This window comes from Pleuronectes platessa, chromosome 16 (assembly GCF_947347685.1).
Source record: "Pleuronectes platessa chromosome 16, fPlePla1.1, whole genome shotgun sequence".
Classification (NCBI taxonomy): domain Eukaryota; kingdom Metazoa; phylum Chordata; class Actinopteri; order Pleuronectiformes; family Pleuronectidae; genus Pleuronectes; species Pleuronectes platessa.
This window is the reverse complement of record NC_070641.1, coordinates 10,728,737-10,755,504: the sequence shown is the minus strand read 5'-3', so window position 1 is coordinate 10,755,504 and position 26,768 is coordinate 10,728,737. Positions and strand designations below refer to the sequence as shown.

The 26,768-nt window shown below is 42.7% G+C and overlaps 1 protein-coding gene and 1 long non-coding RNA gene across 2 annotated transcripts in view; one reads left to right on the top strand and one right to left on the bottom strand.

Annotated features, from left to right (window-relative positions):
- The window catches only part of znf385c (zinc finger protein 385C), a 129,119-nt gene that overhangs the window by 19,107 nt on the left and 83,244 nt on the right, over positions 1 to 26,768 (top strand). Inside the window, exon 3 of the mRNA XM_053444398.1 lies at positions 18,799 to 19,128. Coding sequence (XP_053300373.1) covers positions 18,801 to 19,128 — 328 coding nt within the window. The 5' untranslated portion in view covers positions 18,799 to 18,800. The remainder of the gene's footprint in view (positions 1 to 18,798; positions 19,129 to 26,768) is intronic.
- Positions 23,342 to 24,132, bottom strand: LOC128459275 (uncharacterized). The gene is made up of 2 exons (XR_008342125.1): positions 24,049 to 24,132; positions 23,342 to 23,839 (listed from the first exon to the last, which is right to left on the bottom strand). It is a non-coding gene; the product is annotated as an uncharacterized LOC128459275 (long non-coding RNA).

Genomic DNA, 26,768 nt, shown 5'->3' with positions numbered 1-26,768 from the left:
CCTTTCTCTCTGCCATTGTTGCAAGAGGCAGTCACATCAGCTCTGTAGCCTGTGGTGAGAGTGTCAGAGCGAAATGCCCTCATCACTGTTAAAGAAGAATAAGGTTGTGTGTCTGACTCAGATACTTTATCCACAGCAGAGCCTCCGCAATCCTCCGTTTTGAAATGCTGCTGTCTGTATAAGGTAACATTTGTTCAGTCATCTTTCTGTCTGATCACAGCTAATCTGTAAAATTTGTGATTAAATCAGTAACATTTTCACAATTACCAATTCAGACCTGGTTAATTTGGTGACAGAGTAGAAAATGTCGGGGGTTGCATTGGTAGTGATTTCATACAGCTAAGAGAAAGAAGTGTTGTAAAAAAAATCTGGTGTAGGCACTCTGTTTCCCCCCCCACCCAATGTTCAGACACATTCATGTCTGAATACTTACGTCTGTCATGCTTGGCCTGTTGTTACAGTGTGGGCCTTAATACAAGCAATTGCCTTTTGACCTTTATTTCCATCCTCTGTTATGTCAAAGGACCATTAGCTGACTGGGGTCATGCTGCACCTAAGCCTCCATACTGAAGATGAAAAGAAAGCTGAGCCCACAGAAACAGATTGGGAAGGCTCTGCCCGGCGAGGCTGTGACCAATTTCCAAGAAAGTCTGTCCCATCTTGTATGAACGATAATCACTGGCTTGAGCACATATATATATATAGAGAGAGAGACCATTCATGTTATAAAACCAACATACGGCTTCCTAAAATACAACCAAGCTCATCCAGGAATGTCAGCGTGGCTCACGGAGTCTGACGTCGTGCTTCGATTTGATCTGATTCGTTCTCAGACTGTGATATCTTTTGAAAATGATTGCAGTGATGCACTCCTTATTTAATCTCTTGTGTTTGTGTGTGTATGTGTGTATGATAGAGAGGTTGTGTAGACTAAAAACCAGAATAATCCACCAGAAAATGCTTGGCTGCAGGGGTTTGGGGTTGGACAGTGTGGAGGAGTTGAGCATCCATGAGGCGCAGATGATGTAGGTGGAATATCTAAGGTGTCTTAAATACTGTAAATGCTCAGTATTTGATCTTTATAAGTATATGATTAGTCCGCTGCTGTGTCAGATGACATTGTTTATAATACATCTGATCTTCTATTATCAGATGTGAAACATTTATTATTATAGCCCAAAGGATGACATAGGCTATCCCACGGATTTACACCTGTGTGTGTCACTGTTTCTGATTAGCATCCCTCCCCCCCTGACGGCCTAGTCGGTGCAGCGGGGGCCCACCCCATTGACTGGCATGTTAATCATGTGGGATTAGACCTCAAGTGAGTACAAATGTGATGGAAAATGGTTTGAATTACACGCTAAGCCCTCACTGGCCTGTAATCCACTGCCCTTCACTTGGAAAAGTCATCGACAGGGTGGGGGCCTGTGTGTGAGCCCCACGCTCTTCACTCCACGGATCCTAATCACTTTCATTCTTTCATTTTATGCCCTCGTACCGACTTCACCTGCTTATTCTGGCTCCTCCTGAACAGATGCATTAGCTTACAACAGTGGGAGTATAACTGATGTGAGCAGGGATGGAGGTAGTATGAAAAGATGGAGGCAGGGATGGTCTGACGGCCTCGAGGCATTGCCGAGTTTTTTGAGCGACGTCTAATCAGCGGGTCTGTCCCCCCTGAGCCGCAGACGGCCTAGATGAAGATAGCCCAGCCGCCACAGTAATAGATCAGTATCTCAAGGACAGTTTACGCCCACACCCATCACACAGAGAACAGACCAGTGGCTTTGGGACAGTTGTTTGTACCTTTTTCCCTGCCGCTCAGTTCTTATACTAACTCTTGACCTTCTCAATCAAAGTGTGGTTTGAATCCCAAATCTCTCTGACCCTTCCCCCCGTGTTGCTGATTGTCTCTCCACCAGGTGGTGGAGGTTATGCTATCAATTAAGTAACAGATGGTAAATACTCTGCAATGAGAGGAGTGAAATCCCTCCAGTGGACGGTAGGAAAGATGAAATGTATTAAATTGTGATGCATTCCCAGGAAACTTGGTGTTTATAAATTTAATATTTAGGGATATTGTTATTTAAGAAGGTGTGCAATCTTGTGCAGATCTGAATAAAAACACAATCTATTGAATTTCAATAGATTGACTGTGACTGATTGAGGTGACTGTTTGGCCTTGGCGGAGGTATGCACCCTTCAGGTGCCATTCATTTGTTTACTTCCCACCACTGCTCTTACTGCTGCTCGGCCACCAACACAGCTGGCTCATGTGTCACCATCATACGATGAACCATGTGATAGGTTGATCTGAAGAGAATCCACCCACTGGATCCTTCGTTACTCACAAATGATCCAAGAAGAGTTGAATCACAGGCAGCTGAGCAGATACATGAAATTCTAAACACAATAAGAAATGTAATAATAATTTAGTTTTTGAATTTGTTCAGGTTTTAACATGCAAGTCTCAGATCTGTTGTGCACTTAAATCGAGATGAATAGAATTAATGTTAAAGCAAACCCCCTGAGTTGCAGACGATTCCAAAACCCTCTGAATTAAAAACATGAAATTTTGTAATTTGTTTCTGAACTGACCCTTTAATAAGACTTTCTGTAACGATACAGATATGAAGCAGGGGTTTGCCTGAGCAGAGCAGCTGTAGTTGACTTCCCCTGAATAAATAATGGTCCAAAAGATGTATTTTTCTCAAGCCAAGATACAGATCTTACAGCAGAGAGGGTGTGGGAGATAGAGTGTGTGTGTTGCGTACGTTTGTGTTAACCCTGGAGATGCATCAAGGCAGATATGTGCACAAAAAGACCTGAACACACACACACACACACACACACACACACACACACACACACACACACACACACACACACACACACACACACACACACACACACACACGCACACACACACAGACAGTGATGTACTGATGCTTCATGAATAGATAGTAGTATGACTTGAAATAAGTGTTGTCCGTACGACAAGCAGAGTGACTGTCCTTCCATGGAGGAGAGGCCTAATTCTCTTTCACGCATCATTACTTATCCTCATGTCTGTGTGTGTTTGTTTGTGTGTGTGTGTGTGTGTGTTCAGCCTCCGTCTCAGCCAGTCAGGGCGGTTCATCAGTCTCGGACCTCTCGAGCTCCACATCAGTGCACGATGGCATCTCATTTCTGTCTCCTGTCTGTGCAGGGACCAGTCCTCGTTTCTCCATTTTTCTTGTTTTCTCATCTTCAGTCTCTGTTTCCTCTCCCTGCCTCTGTCTCTTAGTGACAGATGGACACAATCAGAGTCGCTCCTTGTTTTAGTGTCGGAAAAGTGATTCAATTGTTCTCCTCTCATTCTGCAACCTCAGCTGCTGTTGTCATTTGTAGTGCAAAACAGGCTGCAATGGCGACAGACCGCCATTCTCCTACCTCAAGTATTAATTGAATTCCTGAGTTCATGAGGACAGGGCTGCTCAGGGCATGACTAGTTTATGAAGTAGTTAGTGTCATCATCCTTATCATCATCTTAGTTATTACTATGACAGCCACTGAAATCATAATTATTAATATTGTGTGTCACACACCATAACCTTATCCTGCACTTTGTGATTTACATGCTTCTATTGTTAATGGATGACTTTGAATTCTGTTATTGTTATGCCTCCCACGACTAGACGGGGATGTTATGTCGTCAGGTTGTCAGTTCATCTGGAGCATTCTTGTAAACATGATGTCTCAAGAATTGAAGGAATTTCTTCATATTTGGTACAAACGCTCAGTTGGACTCCAGGATGAACTGATTCAATGGTGACTCAATGGTGGCATCAGTGGTCTACTGGGGAAGCACCATCTCACCTGCTGAGGAAGAGCCTGGACAGACTCGTTTAGAGGAGCAGCTCAGTCCTGGGATACCTTCTTGACCCAGTGGAGGTGATGGGAGACAAGGAGAATGAGAGCAAAGCTGTCGTCTCTTTTGGAGAACACCATCACCGCACTGGGCAGCTCCTTCGTTGTCAGACTGATTCCCCCTATGTGTCTGAAGGAGAGGTTGTTCCCTTCTGCTGCTCTTACAATCTGATTGGCTCCTTTTCATCTGATTTAACTTTGCAATAATACATTTCTATATCATATGTATTATGATATAGATGCCGATGCTGATAATGTTTTGTTTACATTGTACATAGATTTATTTTTTTATAGTTATTGAGCGTGTTTTTCGCTATTTCCTGTTGCTGCCGTAACAAAGAGAAGTGTACTGAATCTGCACTGGTAGGTGGAGGCGCACAACTGCAGGGTGGTAATTATTGATACTAATAGAGTGATGACTGCTGGTATCCTCTCCATGTAAACATTTCTAATTATAAATAAATGAAACTGGTACTTTGATTAGTGCTATTTAACTTTCCTCTGTCAGCTTGTGAGAAGAAGTCACTGGCAGAAATGAGTCCTCGGTGGCATGTTTCATCAAATTTCGATGTTGTCCCTGTACCTTCCCCGCTGCCCCAGATATGGAAATGGGCCATGGCTAAAAATGATCTGCCCCTTGGCGCTTGATGGCTGTTAGACTGTTAGCATGAGCATCTTTTGCTGATGAAGTCAACGTGGAAAGCTCACTGAAAAAAGGACATTAGACATCAGGTGGACAAACGGTTGGATTCTATTTTATTTGTAAAAAGGAGGATGATGTCATATTCTTGCTGAATTTCCAGAACAAACACCTAGAGGGCCATTTTAATGACTTTTCAACGGCTTTCAAAACTACCCACACATGCTGGCTGATAAAATGCTGTCCTATTTCCCTTGAGACATAAATGCAGTGGGATGGATGATGTAGACTTTATGACTAAGTAACCCCACAGATAGATCCGGGATGCTGTTAAACCCGCTCTACTATTTTTGTTAGTTCTCCTCGGGGCATGTGTTGAAATTCTCAAGCTTGGCTCTTTTCCTTTATGAATATACCAACAGCAGCTCTAGCGAACACACATAGACACACAGGAGCAGTCTCACTCTGCTGGTATTCCGACCATGCCAGGTGGTCTGGAGATTTTAAACTCCAGGGTATAATTCCAATACCAACAATTGGCTTTATTCACATGCAAACCCCTCAAATAATAGATCAAGACGAGCTGCACGGCAGGGGAAGCATATTTTACTTATCAGAGTTTCGCTGCTGGCTTCGGCAGATTTTTGAAGTCGTACTCATTGGTGGTCCAGGCAGCAGCGGTAAGTCAAGGCCGACGTTCAGAATGACAGTAAAGAAATATATCAAACAGAACCTAAGTATAGCACTGCCGTGACACCCGGTGACGTGCTCACTTGTCGCCACTGTGTCCACTGATCCATCACACTATTCTAAGAGTGTATCCTGTGGAATATCCAACGTAGAACAACAACAACAGCAGCAGTAGTAGCTCATAATTGTGTCACACTAGTGGGTCAGTGTGTCCGCTAGATCTGTTCAAAGGTTTCCCAATTACAAATGGGTGTTACTATCTGGATGTTCTGCTTGAGATGTCACTAGTGGTAAAAAGGGATTTGTCAAACCCTGTAACAATTTTTGTGAATGTGCTTGGACAAATTACTCTATTGGCAGCTTATCATGTTTTGTTTTAACTTTTTTTCTATAGGACTGGATAATAAAGCAATAGCACTTATTAATGCAATTCAATTATCATCAATAGCTCGATTGAAGAAGGTCACACATAATTGATCAACCTCAGATTTACAAAATGTTTTGCTATTTATCAAGTGTTTACAGAAATCTGTCTTTACACTATGTGACATTGTAATGATTATTATCATATCAACTCATCTGAAAATGTTTATCTTGATAGAATTTTACATTTTACTGGAAACATATTCAGATTTGATTTATTATTTATTATTTATTATTTATTAGTTATTTAAACGTCTCTCTAAACCATTTTGTTTGAACCTGAACACTCGCTCCCTCATGGCAAACTTCCTCATCAACACCTCACCAGCTACTGGAAGTTGATCCCCTGCTTCTAAATAGCTGTTAGTATGTTAATGCCTCTGCAGCAGGTTAGCCTGAGATCGATGAGCACCAGTTGGCTCTGTCACTACCACTAAGACAGTGATGGAGGGGGCCCTCCATCCGAGCTGTTGTCCCAAAATACATCAGGAAGCCGATTCATAACCAGCACGGAGTTGTCTGTACAGTCGTAAAGGGCATGCAAATTCTGTTTGCCGCCAAGTGCTGAATAATTGATATGGCGATGGAAACTCTTTTCCTACAGCAGTTATTGCTGTTGTGGAGGCAACGGTGAAGTGTTTTGTTATTAATAGCTCGGTAATTGTGAGTGGCAACCCGACTGATTCACTTCACTTCCTGTGAGAGAAATCGACAACGCACGCATATTATGACACATCGTACACAATCATGAGATTTCTTGCACGTGCTAATTTCTTGCACATACACTCACACACACTCTCTCAGTGTAACAAGTGTCTGATACATATTTAGCCTAGTTTGACGGTGTTAATAGGTTCCTCTGGGTCTTTTACGAGCTGATAGAAAAAGGGGGAAGATGTGCCAGCGATTGCAAAGGAAGTTGTCGTGGATGCGAGTAAGTGTTGTTTTTACGGCTGGTACTTTTAGTGCGATACATCATTTCATCACACACATACATACACACACACACACATGCTGCAAAGTTTTTCCTCATGAGCGTACCCTGACCCGAGTCTTAGCCAGTCCCTCGACCTTCTCACATCAGACAGCAAATTGGCAACACGCTCAAACAAGGCTCAGGGAGGTTATCGTGCTCCGTGCCAAGTGAAGGGCAGGACGTGATGGTTAGCGGTCGAGAGACAGATCTGGTCCCAGTGCAGAGAGGAATGTTCAGGGGTAATTTAATTGGTTGACGGAGTTCAAAGGTCATTTTGTTTAGGGCAAAATGGCAGACGGGATTTCTATAGACATCACCATGAGGACTGTAAGGAAAACGTTGTTTTTGACTGTGTTGTGTGTGTTCGCGTTGCTCACTCTGCCAGTCACGGCACAACTACAGTCCAGAACAGACTGTTTCTAAACACTAAAAGCTTTCATGTGTCCCTAGACACCACACAGATGTTATTGCAAGCTGATTTATGACTGGGAATGTCTGTCTATTCATTTGCCTCCTCCCTTTAGCTCCTCAGCTCTGTCTGAGCTTCGTCTGCTTCTCCGGGGTTTTTTGGAAAAACTCCAAGTATCGAATGCATCTGTTTCCTTCCTGTCGGAGGGTTGAATCGGATCCTCATCGGACACTCGGGATGGATTGTGCAGATTAACAAGAGTTGCCTTTTGCAATTCACCCTCCACCTTCGCTCCCACTCCTCTTCATCTCTGCCTTCACTTGTGGAGCCGAGTGCAGCCCAGCTCTGATTGCTGCGACTTTGTCAATCACAGCGAGGGTGCCACATTGGAGGCACGGGCTCTGTCTCTGCCATGCAACTGCAGCAGAAACAGAATAGAATAGAAAACACAAAATGCAATTTTTTGTTGGTCTCAGTCACTTAAAAGTACATCTCAAAAAGGGGTTTCGTTTGTCCAGTCTTGGCTACTGTAAAAAACAGTGCAGCCTCCGTAGAGAGGGCCCGCTCCCAATGTAAATATATAGTTTCTCAATATAAATGGCTCATTCTAGGGTAAAAAATACATAAATTTGTAGTATTTAGATGAAACACACTAGGGAAAACCTCACTATGACTATTTTACATTCAAGTTACTGCGCACAGACCTTTAAAGCCTCACATATAAATGGATTTAAAAGACCGTTCAGTTGTGTTGAATAATGACTGTGTTTTCTGTAAAATATAAATCAACTCCTATAATGTACTTGAGTTTTTCTTTATTCATGCTAATTCTTTGCTGAAACCAATCATCTTAAGCCAGCGCCTCGTTTGTCCCACTTGAACTCCAATACATCCCCTTTACTAACAACTCGTTGACACAAATGAGGCAAACTAGATTTGATTATCAGATGAGATGAAATCAGAGACACAGACAACAAGTGCAGCGAACATCCGGCCCTCAGTGAGTGACACACAGCTGTGCCTGCGTAATGGCAGGGACTTGCATATGGCCGTCTGTGTGAGGTGCATGTTGAGATACAACACTGTGTGCCACTGAAATGAACTCAGCAGGGACTGTATGCGTCACCGCATTATATTCTCCGTGTCAGTCTTTATATAGCAATCTTCCCCTTTCAGCTGATGTTCTCTCTTCTTGTGATGCTCTGCAAAAAGGCAGTTCAAGTCTTATTTTCAAGCACCATTAATTTTACATTATGTGAAAGTTGCATAAAGGAAAAAACTGGCAGCATGACAGTTACAACACTATACCTTTTATTAATCTGGTCCAAGGCACAGTCTTTGTTTAAAAATCTATCTAAGAATGATAGAAATTATTGAAATCTAGAGGATTACGAGCCGATCGGCAAATAGGTGAGTGAGGAAATCCTATTTTTTTTGACGAAACAATTCAGTTTTTATCATCTCAAGTGATAAAATACACTCATGTCAGAGGAATAAACACCACTTCAGCTACAGTATGTGTTGCAGTGGAGTCTCCTACCAGCTCTGGCAGAGTGTGAAATGAAAATGTTGAGAATCGTGTGAATTACAGCCCAACGGCCAATAACAATATTGGGTACTAAACATTTTTTAAATACCTATAAATTGGTATATTCTCTACATCAGGAGATCTTGATACCAATATGAAAACAGCTGACTAAAACCTTCACCAACCAATATTTTTCTATTAAAAATGTGAAAAGGGTAGCTTATAATAATTCTGTGGATTGTCATCACCCAACTCCCAATTTCCATCAGCTCTCTGAGGTCATTTTAAGTTTCCTTTACCTCATTCTAGTGGTTGTCTGGCCTGCAGCTCTGCTCTCTTCAGCCCTGTATCGAGGCAGCAGCAGCAGCAGCAGCAGCAGCTCTTTCCAGTGAAACAGGTTCTGACAAAACCACCTGTGCACAACCAGCCTGCACCATATGGTAGATGGACACACCTAGCGACTGGCTTGTGAACGTGGCTGACCACTAAGCGGCTAAAACACCAGATCAATTCATCAGGAGTTGGTGAAGCTGAAAAAAGCTGAAAGGAGATAACAGGTGGCCAGAAACATGACTCAATATGAACTCTGATTTATTTATCAATCTCAACCTTTTTATTTTATTTTAAAATACCAGTGTTCCATAACTAATAAAATCATGGAAATGAGGGTTGAGCATCTTTTGCTTTTTTTTGTTGGATACTATGAGTCCAAAACATGTTTCTGCTTGTATGTATAGAGGGATATTTTTTGCAGTGTAGTTACAACTGTCACTCACTGTACTCATCTTTCCTTCTGAATTTATATATATATATATATATATATATATATAATTTCTCTCCTCGTCTTTGTTTGTCCTTCTGAGAATGGCGGCAACAGAAATAACTTGTGCCCTCGCTCCTCGACAAGTAATCCTCCCTCTTGTCGGAGCTGGCTGCCGGGGCAACTTTTTGGCAAGGACAGCTTTGCATGCCAGCGTCAACACCGTAGCTGATCCCGGGATAATAGAGTTGGACACTCACTGTTTGATACCACAACACACACACACACATACGCACACAGATGAACATGTGCAGCTGAATCACACTCTCTTTGCCAAATGCTGAAACAGCAGTTTTGCAGCAGCAGAAGCAGCTTTTGGGAGAGCTCTGCTTTTGGGGTTTCCTGTGAGACCACTTCCAGCAGCTGTGATGTTGTGTGTGAATGTGCGTACAGTTTGTTTAGTTTTTACTCCGTCTCATTTATCTTCTCTGTTTTAAGATGCTCCGTTTTTTTCCTCCCTTTTTCTGCAAATTCAACATTTGATGCCAGATGCTTTAAGTTGCAGGCACTTGTTCGCTTGGTGCATAAATACGCCCCGCTCTAAATTACACGTGTTTACCACGGAGCAGGCAATTTGTGAGCGTGTCTATGTGAGGGAGACCCACTCGGCACTCTGTGTCTAACGAATTTCCTCCCTGTCATTAACGACAGGTAGTGATGAGGCTAATGCAATCAAATCCTTCCAGTATAATCACAACTCTCCGCAACGGCTGAGCCCAGCTAGCCACATACTGTAGATGAAAAGAAGCAGCTCATTAGGAGTTCTTGTAAACGCTGGCATCATCAGGATGATCGAGTGAGGGGGGATGCGCAGGATACGTGAGACAGGTTGAATCTGGCAGCTCTAGAGTCAGTTGTTTTCATTTTCATTTGGCAAAATATATTGTGGGTATCAGCCTGTTGTTGTTTAACGTTGTACGCGCCCTCTCTGGAAATGTGTGTGTTGGCAGCATGTTAATGTGAAAGGAGGAGAAAGAGGAGAGCGGTGGACCCTGTATGTTTGTGCTGATCGCTCACCTGTTCAGGTACATTTTTTGCAGGTTCATAGTAGTTTTTTTTTTTATAACTCCCATAATACAAATCACAGCATACATGGAAGTGAGATGTCATTCTACACAGATCAGGGTGCAGGTCACATTTAAAAACAAAATAAGAAACTTAAAGATGCATTATCCATTTAACATTATTATACATTTTTAATTACTGTATTTTTATTTATCCTTTATTTAACCAGGAAGGTCACAAATACCCTTATTCTGGAACCATTATCATTAAGTCAATTTTAAAATAAGGAATGGTTGCATATTTATTTATAATACAGTATGTTATACAGACAGTAGATCATAATAGAGGGATATTTAAGATATATAAGATTATTTATGTTGTTCTCCATCATTTGCAGTTCCGAACATAACACACATCACTGACTGGAGCCTTTTTCTCATAAACAAATTACACCCATCCGCTTTTTTCACACAATCTATTTTATTGGATCAAAGTAAAGTACATGTCAACATCAAAAAGTCTTACGTTACATAATTCGAATAATACTTTGAAGATCATTGTTAAAATGAAACATCTGAAGCCTTTAAGGTTTGATGCTGTCAGCGAAGTTTGTACTATAAAAGCATACTGGCAGTTTTTCAAACGTGCTGTGACAGATTTAAAGTAAAGCAATGACTAGCGTGCTGATGTAAATGCGAGAAAAGACCGACATGATTGTATTAATGTCACAACAGCAGGAGCCCTGAACTTTCTCCCCTCCCTCTCTCTCCCCCCCCTCTCTCTCTCTCTCTCTCTCTCTCTCTCTCTCTCTCTCCCCCTCTCTCTCTCTCTCTGCCAGTTGTAGGAATCTGTTTTAGTCAATCTTGTCTACATAGTGTGCGGTAAATGCAGCAGACATTCCTCAATTATACATTGGGCTGTGTTAGAGAGTGTGTCTGCTGCACACATCTTCTCCGCCCCTTGAAAAGAAACGGGCCTGGAGCTATTCCCATCCGCAGATGCAAGCTGATTCACCGTGGTCTACTTTTTATTTATGGACTAACAATCATCTACCCACATTTAAAAAACATATAAGCAGAACAACATGTTTACACGAAGGGGGCAGGTATCTGCGAGCAGGGAAGGAAGTTCCTTAGGAAAGAGTTCTCAGAGTGAATAACCTGCACCTGCACCCAGCTTCCATCCCTCCTCCTCCTCCTCCTCCTCCTCCTCCTCCTCTCTTCAGTCTGTTTCCTCACATCTCCATTAGTCATCCTCTTCTGGCTGGAGCTCCCCCTCCGCTGCCCGTTTGGGGAGTGCATGCAATACCTGTTTGTCGCACAAGCTGTGTGGGAAAATGACAATGTTCTGTCACTGCTGTGTGGGCTCGGGAGAGAACTATTGGAGCGTATTAGACAGTAATTGCATTGGTGTTTAGAGAAGGAGATGAGTTGATAGAGGCACATCATTCTTACTTAGCCTGTTTCATCCTTTTTAAATGTACACTGGATTAAAGTCTCTTATCGGAGTGCGAAAATCCATCGACTCTCTGCAAAAATCTCTGTCCAGTCAGCACCGACTTAATCCTGCTCCCCAGACATCTGACGAAGCACACAACACCGTCTGAATCTTACACAACAAAATTTGTAATTAAATGATTGAAAAACTTCCCCCAAGACTTTTCCCTGGAGGTGGCCAACTGCTTAATTTCGGCCATGATTTAGTGTAACATTTGAGTGAAGGGGGAAGCCAGTGCTCGGCAGGACTCATAATTCTGAGTGGTTCTCTGAGCCATGAATGTTTAAGCCAGAGGTGGCGAATGTCCCTGATGCTATTTCTGAATCCGGTCGTCAGGAAACCTCCGCATACGCCAGCTACCAATGGCCCGACTCTGCCAGAGCTTTTGTGTAACCCCCCCACCCTCAGCCAGCACATGCCCCCTGGGATGAAGACGGTCACTCGTTATGAAATTAATTGGATTTATTTGTTGTTGAGGACAAATTCCACATGTCTCCCAGATATTTCTCGTTACTGTCGAGATGATGCCGCTGTTGTTTTAGACGCTGCAGATCGTGTCGGGTGTTTTTGTTGAAGTGGGCAGAACGTGACAGGAGGCTGACGGCAACGGGCAAAGCAGATATAGTAAAATCAACACCTGCTCGGCCTTTGGAAAAATTGCCATCCAAAATGTCTGCCCTGCAGGATGTGAGAATAATGATTGTGGCCACTCATCTTCATGTGTGTGTTGTTGGTCGATTGTGCAATGTGTGTGTGTGTGTGTGTGTTGTGACTGGGGCTGAGCCTGGGCTTGTCTGTGTCTACATATATCTAGTGTTGTATGGAACTGTTCCCAGTGTCTGTGGTTACTCTTACTGGGCAGTTCCCCCAGTTGAGTTTGTGGCGAAATGTGAACAAGGCAAATATAGGCTTGTTTTCCTGTACTAAGCTATCTTTAGCTTTCTTGAGACGGACGGATGTTCGAATAGTTGTGCAAAAGCTGGGCTGGGCTCTTCAGTTTTGTGGTTGAAAAATGAATGGGGCCACACCAGATGGAGTCGGCCTATTCACTGCAGTGGTTGTGTGCTTCTTTGCAAATTGTAAATCTTGGTATTTGGCTTCAGGCTCTCATGTTAGGCTTGGTCGGGTACATAACACAACCACAGGAAGAGGAGTCCAGAGAAATGTGAATATTTGTAAACAAGAGATCTATATTCATGTTTACATCCTATTTAAAAGAAATATGTTTATTTTCTCAATTCAAAGCGTACATGCTATATTTGTTTGTGTTTTCTTTTTATTTAGTGATTAAGAATAATGTACATTAATGACCAATCTGTAAAATATTAAGCCTCAATAAAAATTCTTAGGATTTATAAATTAAAAAAAGATATATATATATTCTAAATAGGCAGATATATCATTAGCAAGGTTTTTACACCTTAACATCGGTATTGGGATCGAACCCCAAATACAAATACCAATCAGGCTCTGTTCAAGATGCACATTTGCTCCTATTTTTTTATTTTTGCCAAAAGGTCATATACAGACATCACATTAACATCAGCAAATATTTCTCCTCATCTTTAATGGACACGCTGTTAAATAACATCCTCATCTTTACGTGCACAGGATTCATTTTACCGTGCCATAATTAGTCACGGGAAAAATGGCAGGATCTTTGACCTCAGGTGGGTTGGACATCTCTCTACTTGAGTTTGTCTGGATGTAGCAAATACTCCTCATGAATTATTGTCTTCGTCTGGTGCTCTCCAGTATAACCAGTATGTTGTGTCCTTTGTGTGTCAGAAATGTGCAACTACTCCAAACTGAAGCAAATTTAAAATCCTTAAAACCTTTCCATGAAAGCCTTTGCACTTAGTGATAGAACATCATCGTCCCTGTTGCTCCGACATTGAATGTGGAGTTGGTGTGTTGATGCAGAATGTTTGTTTGTTGGATCATCTCTCTATCGCCTGGTATTTTAAATCATAAGTCACTCTTTTAACCTTCTATCTCCTTCACTGCTTTGCTCTAAATTGTTCTTTTACCTTATCTCTTCCTACACTCTCTGTCCGATATGTGAACCAACCTGCGCTGCTTTACACACACACACACACACACACACACACCTACAAACACACACACACACACACCCACACACACACACAGATGCAAGAGACACACACTCCCACATGCATACTATAATGCAATGTCGCCTCAGTGATAGAATCAGTGTGAGGCTGTATCTCCCCAAGCAAAACTATTTTTTGTTTTTTTAACGACACCCAGGCACACACAAGGGCAAGCAAACACATGCACCTAAGTCAACACACACTCACACACACACACACACACACACACACACACACACACACACGCACACGCACACACAAACACACACGGAGGGAATAAATCCCCTCCCTGTGCACCAGCAGAGAACTGCTGCAAACAAAGATTAGAGAAAACACTTTTATGTGCCTCTGCTTTTTATTTACTCTCGGCCGTGGTGGTGGGCTCGGTGTGACGGGGTCTGCAAACACTCTGTCCGAACCTGAGACTCCCGGGTCTACCGTACCGGCTGAAGTTGAAGCTTCTATTCTAATAATCAGGGTAGTATGTTGTGTATAATCACACTCATTAGGGAACTGTAGCCTGGACTCTCCATAATCAGCCCTGATGCACTGGACACAAAGACACGGAGCTTCAAAGACCTCAGGCCCGTTCTGTAGTTGCAGTAATGACAATACAGCAGTAATGTCAGTAATGATACTTTGATGATGCCAATTATACACAGCCCTTAGTGCGCCCTTCACCCATCTCTCGCCTCCTCTCCTCCTCCCTATCACTTATGAGGCTCTTTCTGTCTCCCACAGAACTTGTAAAAGCCTGGAATGGAAAGGAAGATTTTTATCTATATTGTATATGAAAGAAGGTCATGAGATGGTGTGTGTGATCCACTAAGCAGAATGTCGGTTGTTCGATTCCAAGCTCCTCCAGACTAGATTCTGAAACCCAAATTGCCCCTGAAGGCTGTGTGTGAATGGTGTGATAGAAAAGAGCTGCATTATATGAGTGTGTATATGAAGATGTGAATGCGACTTGTACTGTAAAGCGCTTTGAGAGATCGATAAGACTAAGTCCTATATATATATATATATATATATATATATATATAGGAGGTTCACTCCTTCTGGATCCCAAATCTTGACCCAATCTCATTGTTTCTTGAGAAAGTATGAATCCCCTTTGAATAGAATGCAGATGTCGACCACTACAAAATTCGTTCCTTCTCCACAAAAGAGGCAACTCCTTCCAAGTGGGCTTATGGCTCTTTCTTTAGAAGAGACACTTCCTTGCACAATCTTCTCAAAGTCATGCTTCTTATGATAATGTGGTGCTGATGTGCCAAAGATGTAATCATCCATTATCTATCTATCATTGCCCAAAATTAAGACTTTACTCTTCTAAAATGTGTAATATTAGGACGTTATTATTATAATCTCAGTGGCCCTATTATGTCATCAACAAAACATCGTCATCCACCGTCATAGTGCTCACAGTCCTGACTGTCAGAAGTGCTCAAAAGTCAAGGAATCCTAACAACTGGTAATTGAGCATCCAACGGTTGAGTTTTTTCTCTGGCTATCTGCTCCCTTTGTCTGTCTCTTCAGAGACAGTCTGTGCTTAATATGTATGTGTGTTCTGCGTCCTGTGTTGTTTGTCAGCTTATTTTGAATTTCATATTTGTTGATAGTGTCTGTTTGCATAACTGAGGTCAGTCAATATTCTCTGGGCGACAGAGGATATATTTAGTCCAGTCAGAATGCTTCTGTTTGCTGGTGCATGTTTGCAGAATCGCGTACTCCTTGTTTACAGAATCAGAGGCAGCTCGTGCTTGTAGCTGCACACATGGCTGCGTGTGTGTGAACAGTCCACCCATGTGCTGAAGTATCTGTATAATATGTGGTCATGTGATGTGTGTGCACCTGCCAGTGCCCACCCTCCCTCATCAGCATGATTTAGGAGCTGCTAACATGCTTGCAGAGTTTGTACTGGTCCATCTGGAATCCAATTTCTGGTCACACTAGGAAGAACGACGCCCTCATGCCAACCGTGGGGCCACAGTGGATGGGTGGGGGGTCTTCTTCAAGGTGGGCTGGTGGTTGGAGCTGGTTTGAACTGGGGGAAAGTGCTGTTCAGGATCAGTGAGCAGGAGGTACAAGATCATAAATAGAGTTTTTATTGCTGAGCCACAAAGCTCAGTGAGCCGGGGTCTTCGAGCAAGATCTCAGCAGTGATTGATGGTTCCCATGAGGCGAGGAGGTTGTGCAGTGCAGGCGTGGGTGGGTGGTGGGAGATAGGGCCACATGAGACAGCAGAAACAGTGGACCTGGCAAGACTGGCAGAGCCTCCCGCCCTTTCCTCCCTCTCCTCCCCCCAGGGGTTACCCCCTGACAATGTCCCGGCCCGAGTCATCCCACAGATCTCTGTGAGGACACACAGCGTGGGCTCTTGTCTCCCCAGCTTCTACCAAGAGCTGAAAGAGTCTTGAAAGCCTCTGCAGGACATTCAGCAGAAACACACTCAGATACGTGCAGGTGAAAGCTATCAACACCTTTGGTCCTGGTGAGCTTTCAACCAGCAGGGGGATTCACGGCCACTACGCTTGTTCATTCACTCCAGGCACCTAAAGTGCAGGACATCCAGGGTGTTGGTTTATAGAAACAGCCTCAGGATATCAATTTCTTTCTCTGTCCAACAACACTGCTGCAACTTTTATTAGAGCGCTATTAGAGAGCACCTTTAGAGAGAAGCCTTTAAAGACCCTGGATTTTTGATTAACATTACTCCTCAAAAATCTTTCAAAAATCTGATTAAATGGAATTCACATCCAGTCTTAAAAAATGTCCAAAGATGTCTCATTTAATATAGATGGAAACCATATTTGCACACACCAGTATGACAAAGTTCCCCTGTGATAAACAAGCTCACAATCAGAATGGTGATGATATAGCATCTGCCCAGATTAGTGTCATGTTGCTTACATAGGTCGCCCACTAAGGTAAGTTCTATTTATTTAAACTTCACTAAAAACAACAATAACTGTTCGCATCCGGAGCTAAATGTTGTCAGGTCTGTTGCTGGTCGTCTGTGCCAGGCTGGTTGCTATTTTAGTGGGGATGCCTACTCTGCAGAAAGCTTAGCCTTATCACAAAATTGCCAACAAGAGGTCAAGACCCACTTTTGCAGGTCAAACACTGGACAAACTTTTTATCTCCAAAAACATATATAATGTTGGGGTAGCTGTATGTTCTATAAGCAACCGACTCTTCATTACAGAGGGCTCTGAGGGCTGCTCTGTATGTTGCGTTCTGTAGGTCTTCAATCGGGGGTTTGTTTTTACAACGATTCTAATTTGGGGTGCGTATCTGAGTCGTTTGGCAGGCGTGCGCGGAGGCTGCGTGGTCGAGGACCACAGAGATTTTTTTTCATTCGGTGCCAGAGAGCAGCGTTGCTCGCAGCTTTTGAGAAAACATCTGATGGAGCCTCTTGAGTGCTCCCAGATTGGCAACATGAATAGCAGCTTTCATAGAGGCTGCTAGCCCTAATGTGTTTTTTAACTGTGGAGACAGAGAGTAGTATTTTCATGCATGTAGGTATGTATGCATCACAGACTCCACTTCATTTTGGTCTCTCTCTCTCTCTATGTGCGTGTGTGTGTGCATGTGTGTGTGGCTTCAGTATTTACGTAAATAACTGGAGGTGGAGGCGATGAGCCAGCCGCAGAAATGCACAGCTGGGTGTATTTGAAAGACTTTTTTATCTCTCTTCCAATGCTGATGTCTCCAACCTTCACCGTGCCACTGCGGACCCACCTTTTCATTTATTTACAGACACAGTAGCTGCATATGAAACAAACAGCTCCTCTTTGTGACGAGGTCCGTCCTGCGAAGGCTTCCTCCTCACACCACATGAGCTCTGCTGGAAAACCTGAGGTGCTCCAGCTGCAGCCTCATTTGACAGAAATGTGTTTGCTCCCTGCTGACCCCCATCATATCCATCACTTAGGTCTTTATAGTTGTGCAGACATAATGGAAGAGAGAGGTTTTCCAGCTTGAGCGCTGATACCTTATATCCAATGCAGCTGCTGCTACTCAGGTGTTTCTGTATTTTAGCTATTCTAATTTGAACTTTTATGTTTGCTTGCTTATGGCTGCTTCACGTGTAACATACTCCTCGGCTGCACACAGAGGCTGCACGGCTACTGCTGCTACTGCAGGAGCGAGCATGAAGTGGAGTGAAGGGGCTTGACAGAGGGGCCTCAACTGGTCCTCAGAGAGCCGCACTGCAGCCCTCTGTCTCCCCCAAGTGGCGCGTGATCACACCCCAGGACCACCACCACTTGGGCTGAACTCGGTGCAGTGGGGAACATGTATTGCAGTGGTGCCCAGCCCTGTCTTCTTCTGATGTCTTCATGTGCACGTGCAGGAGGTGGCACTGTGTTCGGCGGGGCGATGACAAGCCCGACTTGCATCAGACAGGAGCTGGGTCAGATTCCGCCCGCTCCTCTAGAAAAAGCTTTTGGAATCAGGGGAATTTTTGCCAGTGTGTCCCCGGTGGCTATCAAGTTTTAACAGGGCGGCTTTGTATGCCGGGTGAGTCAGGTCAGACCACACTGGGGAAAACAATACCTCCATCAGTACACATGGCCTCGCTCCTGTTTCTCACTGAGTTGCACATGCTAATGCAGGGGTGCCTTGGAAAGGGAGTGAGCATCTGATGTATACTCTAGAGAAAACTTGTGGTTTGACGCCTTAGATGTAAAATATATATCTGTCCTCCTGCCCAGTATCTTGTCTCTCTCTATAGCTGCCTCATGATTTTTTTTTGTCCTCCTCCACTTCTTCTATCACAGGTATGAAACGTCCATTCAGTACATCAGCTCTGCCCAACACCGACCTGGACAGGAGGGGGTTCGGTGCAGCACTGGGAGGTCAGATGGACTTGGAGCCTTGCTTTGAAACCCAGGACGAGGGTGCAGTACCGGATGAGCACTCACCGGGGGGCGCCCTGCCTGCTGCACTCTGCAGACCCAAAAGGGAGAGGAAGCAGCGCAGCTACACGCTGTGTGAGGTCTGCAACATCCAGCTCAACTCAGCCGCACAGGCCCAAATTCACTACAATGGCAAATCCCACCAGAAGAGACTCAAGCAGATCAGCAATGGCAAGACGCCAAGCACCACAGGTAGGCCCCGAGCGCTGTTTGACCGACCGCTTGTTTGTTCATTGTTTTCAAAATAAGATGTATTCCCAGAACATTGGATAAAGTGCTTTGCGGCTGGACTGGTAACACTGTGTAGCACAATAGGGCCGTGCAGATTAACGGAATCCCACACACTGTTCACAGCACACTGTCACCAGCCTCCGTGTGCCAATTCCCCTCGACTTGTACTCAATAGAAGTTAAACAAATTGGATTCTATTTGCTGAAATGTGTTCAGTGAGAGCCTTGGGCTGAGGACACACACACACACACACACATACACACTGTGGAACCGAACTGAACCAAGTCAGAAAATGAGAGGCTAATTAAGTGCCGGTTGTGTGTGATGGTTATGCTCCTGGAAGTGAGGCGGCTATGGAGTGAGTTTGGACATTTTGTCATTCCAGTCACAGCCTCGATTAGGACTCTACTGCACGGGAATCATTCTCTCAGTTGCATTTGAGTCGCTCACCCTCCTGCCCTCTCTCTTTATTCAGCCTTGCCAAAAGGATGCACACCAAACAAAACACAAGAAAAGCTCCCTGTGATACAACACCCCTCCAAAAGCATGGATATAGAAATAAAAAAATACTTTGAAACACCATTTCAGGTTGTTAACTGTCATGTGAGTGGATCTTTAGTAGGGACAGGTCGCCTGAAGGCTGAGGGGTCACATTAGGTGGCTGCTCAGTCTGTTTTCCAAACTGAGAAACAAGGAGACAGTGTCTGAGTCCAACAGGTTTTGGATGCTGCAAGGCATCTGACTGAATTAACCAATCCCATGGCTTCTACCTGCCCCACTGTCAACAGCCAGCAGGGACTCGTAGCAAATTTGTCCGGATACAGTTTGTTCCAAAGTCTGCATTTAAATGGGTGTGTCTGTGTTTTTTGGCATTCCTCCTGCCAACATTTAAAACAGGTATTTCCTCACATCCCCATATTTAATTTCTCAGAGGAAGAGGAATAATCTGGTCAATACGGTTCGGTGTCATGTCCTGGAAATATATTTCTAAGGTGGACCGATGCTCAAAGAACTAGGCTTGTTAATGAGAGTCATTTTTAAGACAGCTATGGGAGTATATGTAAACTCTAGGTATCCTTGACCAACACTCTTAATGACCAACCGCTCCAACATGACCGCTCAAACATCATCGAACAAGAGTTAGTTTATTCTTGCAGTATTTATTCTATTTCTAATAATGTTCTAGTAGATAAAAATGCCACCAGGTACATTCAATACTAACATTTGCTAATTCTGATGCATTTTCAAGTTACAGTATGTAGTGCTCTACAAGAGAATACAACAACAATAAAACATCAGTAAGCAAAGCATGGTGGCCTCTATTCACCAATCAGGCTCTGGGAAATACCAGAGGAATGTCAGCTGATCTCATAGGAAGTAAGTAAATCATTGATAGACACAGGGGCCTAGTTGTGTAAAGCTTTAAAAGTCAGTAATAAATTCTCAAATCTACTCGCCAGTGTTGCGAGGCTTGAATCTGTAATGTTTCCTTTCACCAGTAATAATCTATAGCCGCAGCATCCTGCACCATTCCAAAGCAGCCACATCTGTAGAGGATGTACAGGGTTTAAACTTTGAAATGAACTTGAGTTGGAAAAAGCAGGATTCTTCTCAGCACATGATTTGTCTTGAGGAAAGTAAATGAGATAATGATGATTTCTACTTGTCAAAACAACATGAAGATCATTGTGTTTCCCATCTATGCTCACCTCAGTCTGTGGTGACATGGAGCGGATGAAAAGATGAAAAGAGCTGTGTTTTGTGTGAGTTTAGATTTGATTACATATTGTGTGTGGTTGCGTTTGGTCTGTCGTAATGAGTGTGAGGAGCGTAAAGCCAAGGATTGTGATTAATTAGTCGCTCTGTGAAAGTGGGCGACGGGTGACACATTGCTGGTGTCAGACGTGGTTGTAGGAAATGTTTCATCGAACTATGAGAGAACCCTGTAATTCAGTTTACTTATAATCACACATCATCATCCGCTTGGCATCAGTTAAGCGTCAGCTTTGTTTATTTACTCTCCATTAGGTTTTAGTCACAATAATCTGTCTTGTGTTTAAATCAAACTGGGATGATTTGATTGAGGGCGACTCACATCGGGCTCTCGGTACATTTGCAAATACCTGCAGTCCTCCAGCGCCTCTCCAAAATCTCACTGACAATTTATTTCAGAAGTACAAACATCTTTTCCAGTAGTACTTGTTTTCTCATGTCCCATATTACTGTTTAGCATTATACTATGTTCAATATCACGGTATATTGCTTACATGTGGAGACTCAAGTTAATTCTCACTTCAGTTCAGTGTTGGTTTACTCATGTAACTTATTCAAGCTCATCAAGCTCTACAACATCATTCTGACTAGTTTAAACTCAATTTGAGGAATCCTGATTTGAGGTGAGGTAAAAATATCTTGAACTTGAATTGTGACCAGTCAAAATTAAATTGTATTAAATTGTCTAACTCATAAAATAGGTATAATTATGTTGCAGATATGTCTGTAATACAACATACATATAGAAAGAGCATTGTGAAAGAAGCCGTGGAAGTAGATTTTTCTAATAAACTGCTAGAAAGGATACAATGTAGCTTTAGTCTTTTTAACAGATTCATAATCGATTCATAAAAACAAAAGTCTGACAGCCTAATGGATTATATATAAGTAGTTGCTGGTTACAGTCCGAACCAGGAACAGGGGTGAAATGTGCCTTGAACCACAGTCCAGACCAATCCAACTGAACCATGGTTCGGTTAATTTGCAGTGAGTAACCTTTATTTTTGATAGTTTGGACTTTCAGACCAATTGCAGGATATTGAGATGGCATTAAGCGTAAAACAAAGAAAAATAATTGGAAGGGGCCCGCAAGATTACTGTGTCTAATACCATGATAATACCACGATAATACCATGATGATATTATCGTGCCTGCAACGAAACAATTAATATCCAGTATAAACAGAGATCAGCCACAGTAAGTGATGACGACAGGACGGATGTCATACAAAAGTCTTTAGCTTGACCCTTAAATTACAATGTGAAACCAAAACTAACCAAATCAAATGTGTCTAATGGTACAAAGATATGAAGCTTGTTTAAATTTTTCAGGTGTGAAAACGCCAAGAAAAGAGAAGTGCTGTATAAATACAGTAAATTTACCATCATCATCTGTACAGTAGCTTTGCCAGCGTTGTTAGGAGGCCGTCATCTGACTCCTTTGATTCTTCATGTGATTAATCCAAGTTCGTTATTTGTTTAGTTTTGTCTGAAGCATGAGTATAAAATATTTATTTGATAATGGAGTTGTGTTTAGTGCCTACTTTGTTATGCAGCAGTGATGAGAATTGATCAAATTACTATTGTTTTGCTTCATCTGACAACACACAAAGAGAAACAAACAAAGAGAACACATGGCTCTTGTGAAGCAGAAATGTAGTGACCATAGGGGAGAGGAGTGCATCATCTGCTTGTGTTTGTCTGAAGTGTAAATGATGCATTTTTGTAGAGAGCAGGGGAAAAAAAGACAATTTGGTTGCTTTTCTCTATGTGGGCAGTAAAAACGTGTGGAATAAGTTCTGAAAATGCCAACGTTGACAGAAAACTTTCCACTGCAAAATTTCCCATTTATCTCCAGGCCTGAGATCAGCACATAAGACTGACACATACTGAGCTATAAGGGTTTTTTACTATTTATACACAAAGCACTATAGGCCCGACGTTTTGCTGAGACGACAGATGTTTTTATGCAAAATGTGTTATATGACTGTCTTTTTCCGTGTGTACATAGGTGTTTTCCTTTTGCCTGTCTTTATTTGTGTATAGCCAGTGACGAAACTTTGATTTCAGAGGTGGGGGGGACACAAATATTTTTTATAAAACTCTTCAGTTCACTGTGTTTTCTAGTAGTTCTTCTAGTTTTCTGTTGCTACTTTTAAGTTTACTGTTCCCTTTTTTGGTTTGTCTGGTTGTAAAGCATGTAGCAAAACATTATCACCCAATTCTGTGTTTCACCTTGTTAGTCAACTTCACTCCATCTCAGTAGCACCAATTTTACACTTATTTTTGGAATATATGGTAAACAGACCTCATTTACATAGCACTACCCAGTGGTGGGCAGGTCAAACTGGCAGGAATATCACAGGTGGGGAGAAATTGAATAAAATGTCCATAATTCAGTGTAAGTAGTCAAGTGATCAAATTTATTTAAAATTAATGTAACACAGAACCACTGTCATTTTAGGCAGTTATAGTAGTTTCTCGTCTTGTTAAGCCTTACAGGATGATCGTGGCAATTAAGGTGTGAAAGGGTGTATATTTATAATTACACGGTTTGTCTGATAACACTGTATTTGTTATCTCTTTGTTTCTTTCACACAGTGGCGAGGTTAACAGATCCACCAGCCTCAGTTAGTATATTTGCGGCTTCTCAGCTACATGAAGCTTCCAAACACATGTTGTCTTCGGTCATTGGCAATGATGAATTCCTGGCAGAGTTTCTTCCTGTCCAAGGCATCAATCCTTTCTTGGTGTATGTGAGAAACTGCCACATTGTTCAGGCATTTCTGCTTCATGCAGTTGCGAAGCCAGGTCTTCAACCTCCTCAGTGCACTGAAACTCCTCTCGGCTTCAGCAGACGATGTTGGAACAACCAACAACAGCCTCACAAGGACCTCCACCTGATCAACAATAACTTTAATTAACTTTGATAACTTACACTTTGACTTTGAAAGAAGTCTCTTATGTCCACTTTTCTTTTTTTAGACATCCTGGCTGCGCCTAATTACCAAACACACACACACCGATTCAAACGTTAATGTAAATGAAACCTCTGATATTACAATCCTTCCAGCTGACGTGGCCCAGGCAAAACAAACGCCCAACTTACAGCGGAAGATTAACACGGCCTCCTCCCCAACTGGCAGACCGGTGTGCGTCCTGGTGCTGTTTATAACCTGATGGAGGGACAGCGGGGATGGCCAATCACACAAGGAATGCAGAGCCAATGGAGGAGCTTGTGGGCAGGTCTAAACGAAAGCAAACTGGCTTCAGCTCGAGCGGCCGTTTCCGCTTGGTCCTAGTGCCTGACGAGTCTCTGTTTACCATAGCGTAACATGGTTTCCGGACGGTGAAAACTGCAGGGGACCAGAACGGCCTTTTGAAAAAGCGCAGGGGACATGTCCCCTGTGTCCCCCCCCAAATTACGTCCGTGTGTATAGCAACATAACATGTAACAGTTCCTCATACAATAACCTTTATATACTACATTTCAGCAGCTGTCTCTAAATTATCCAAGAAAAAATGTTTTTGCTGTTGTTGTTGTTTTTATTGAAAACATTGTCAATCTGTTGCAGAGACATCTCGTCAGGTGGAGCTGAGAGATATTCTGTTGTTATGATTAATTCCATTGTTGCCAATGGAGGAGAGTCCGTAATGGTCAGAAACCACTACAACAGCGTTCTCTTGATGTTCTATAGCACGACATTTATTTAGTCAATTTTGTGTGTGATGAAATATATACATTTGTACTGGTCTTTAAACTTTTGGTTGTGTTTTTCAACACAACTGATTCGGTTCCTGCAGTTCATTCATCCCATGTTTGTGCCCTCAAATTGGTATAGCCTTTTTTGCTGAAAATAACAATTTGACACTTTCTGGTACTTTTTTCCACCAAAACTACTTAGTTAGTCATGATTTGCTTGAAGTTTGAGGCACAGCTTTATTTATAACAGGTCATCATCACCTGTTATCTGAACACATCCTTTCAGCAGAAGTGACTCAAAGAAATCTGACCTTTGGAGAAGCCAAGTTAGTCGAAGCTCCAATTTAACTTGAATAAATTACTGACCTAGAAATAATTTAAATTATACTCTACATCTTAAGATCGCATAAATTCTGAATGATCAAACTTTATATGATTGTAACAATATTATTGTTTAACAATATTATTGAAATATATGATTGTGTCAGAGTTAAGGACCCCCTTGTTAAAACAGATGTACAGTGACAGGCAGTTGGCAGGCTGCTTTGTTTTTGTTAGTCTCTTCCTCCTTCTGGATCTTTGGATAACAAACTGAATACAGACAGAGAACTGGTCAGTTATTTCTCCTTTCGGCGCAACAACGGAGAACAACCCACGTGCATGCCAGCGGTCAGGTTGCTGCCAGCTGTAGTCCGCTCTGCTGCATGTTCAAGTGCAACAGAAAACATGAGGTGATGCTGTTTGATCATTCAGCCGTTGTCATCAGCAGCTCTCTGAGGTGGGTTTGGTGGTTTCAGGGTGAAGGAGACCAGCGAGCATGAAAAAAACATAATCAATTCTGTAATAGAGCAGAAACTTGTTTTATATGCAACACAGCATGCGTCGTCTAAATTCCCTGTTTTGGTTCACTGCTGCAGGTGTTGTGGACCATATACATGAAAGTTTTGTGGGTGTGTGTTTGTGTGCTGTGTTGTGTTGTGCATTGCTGTGTTGTGTTGTGCTGAACTGTTGTGGTGTGCAGATTCTCTCTGACATGCAGTCACAATCACACAGCCTTATCTCTGCTCACCTTCTGCTGACTCCCTCAGGCAGCCAGCCCTGCTGTGTCCTCAGCTTCACCACAGCTTCGCTGCTGTGTGTGCGTGCTTGTGTGTGCGTGTTTGCTTGTGCGTGTGCATCCTGCATGTCTGAATATTTTTAGAAATTTTAAATGCTGCAGAGTCTGTAACTTGTGTTGTGGAAACATTAATACGTGCTTCGGTGCATCTGTGTTTACATCGGCCCACATATGTACCGTACAAGACATCTGTCTCTCGTATGGATGTCCGTAGGTTTAAAGACTCAATCAATGAAGAAAATAACATGTTTTCCTTTAAAGTGTATTTTTGTGTGTGTGCATGCATGTGTGTGTGTGTGTGTCTGTTTCTCCCAGCGAATCGTCTCCATGTCGGCGAGCGTTGCCCTCCCTCTCTGCTTCACTGAGCTGACAGTCGGTCCAGGCTCTTTTTTTCCCCTCTCTCTATCCTGTCTCCCGACCTTCCTCTCTCCTCTTCCTCTTCCTCCCCTCTATTTCCTTCTGGCGTAGATGTCGGACATGTGCTGAAGCCAGTCTGCCGAAAAGATGAATGTGCCTGTGATTAAGTTATTTCACTCTGTCATCCGTAGAATAATATGTGGAGAAGCTTCCTGGCGGATCTCAGTGTAGAGAAAGGATCCAGATGTTTGGGTGACGATGTGAGCTCGGTTGCTGATTTATTCAGTTCATGGCCTTTTCCTGACTCGTTTAATGTCTCACAATAGGTGGTAATAAAAATGTGCCGTTTACGCCGGCAGCTTACTCTCTTTGTTATACATTCATTTTCAAAGGAAGGTGGTTGGATGCAGATGAAGTTTTAGTCACCACCAGGCTGAAGCAAATAGAGTTTCCTGGATATAAAATAAAGCTGATTTAGCAAACAAAAACATAACAAAAGAAGAACTTCCAGTATTTTTTCGGTTGTGATGGTTCTTTTATACCTGTTAATGTTGGCTATATTTCATCCTGTCAAGAAAGAAAAACTGTGGCAACGCTTGCAATCTTTCAATGCCACTGCAAAAATAAAAAAATAAAAAACTCCAGCAGAGCA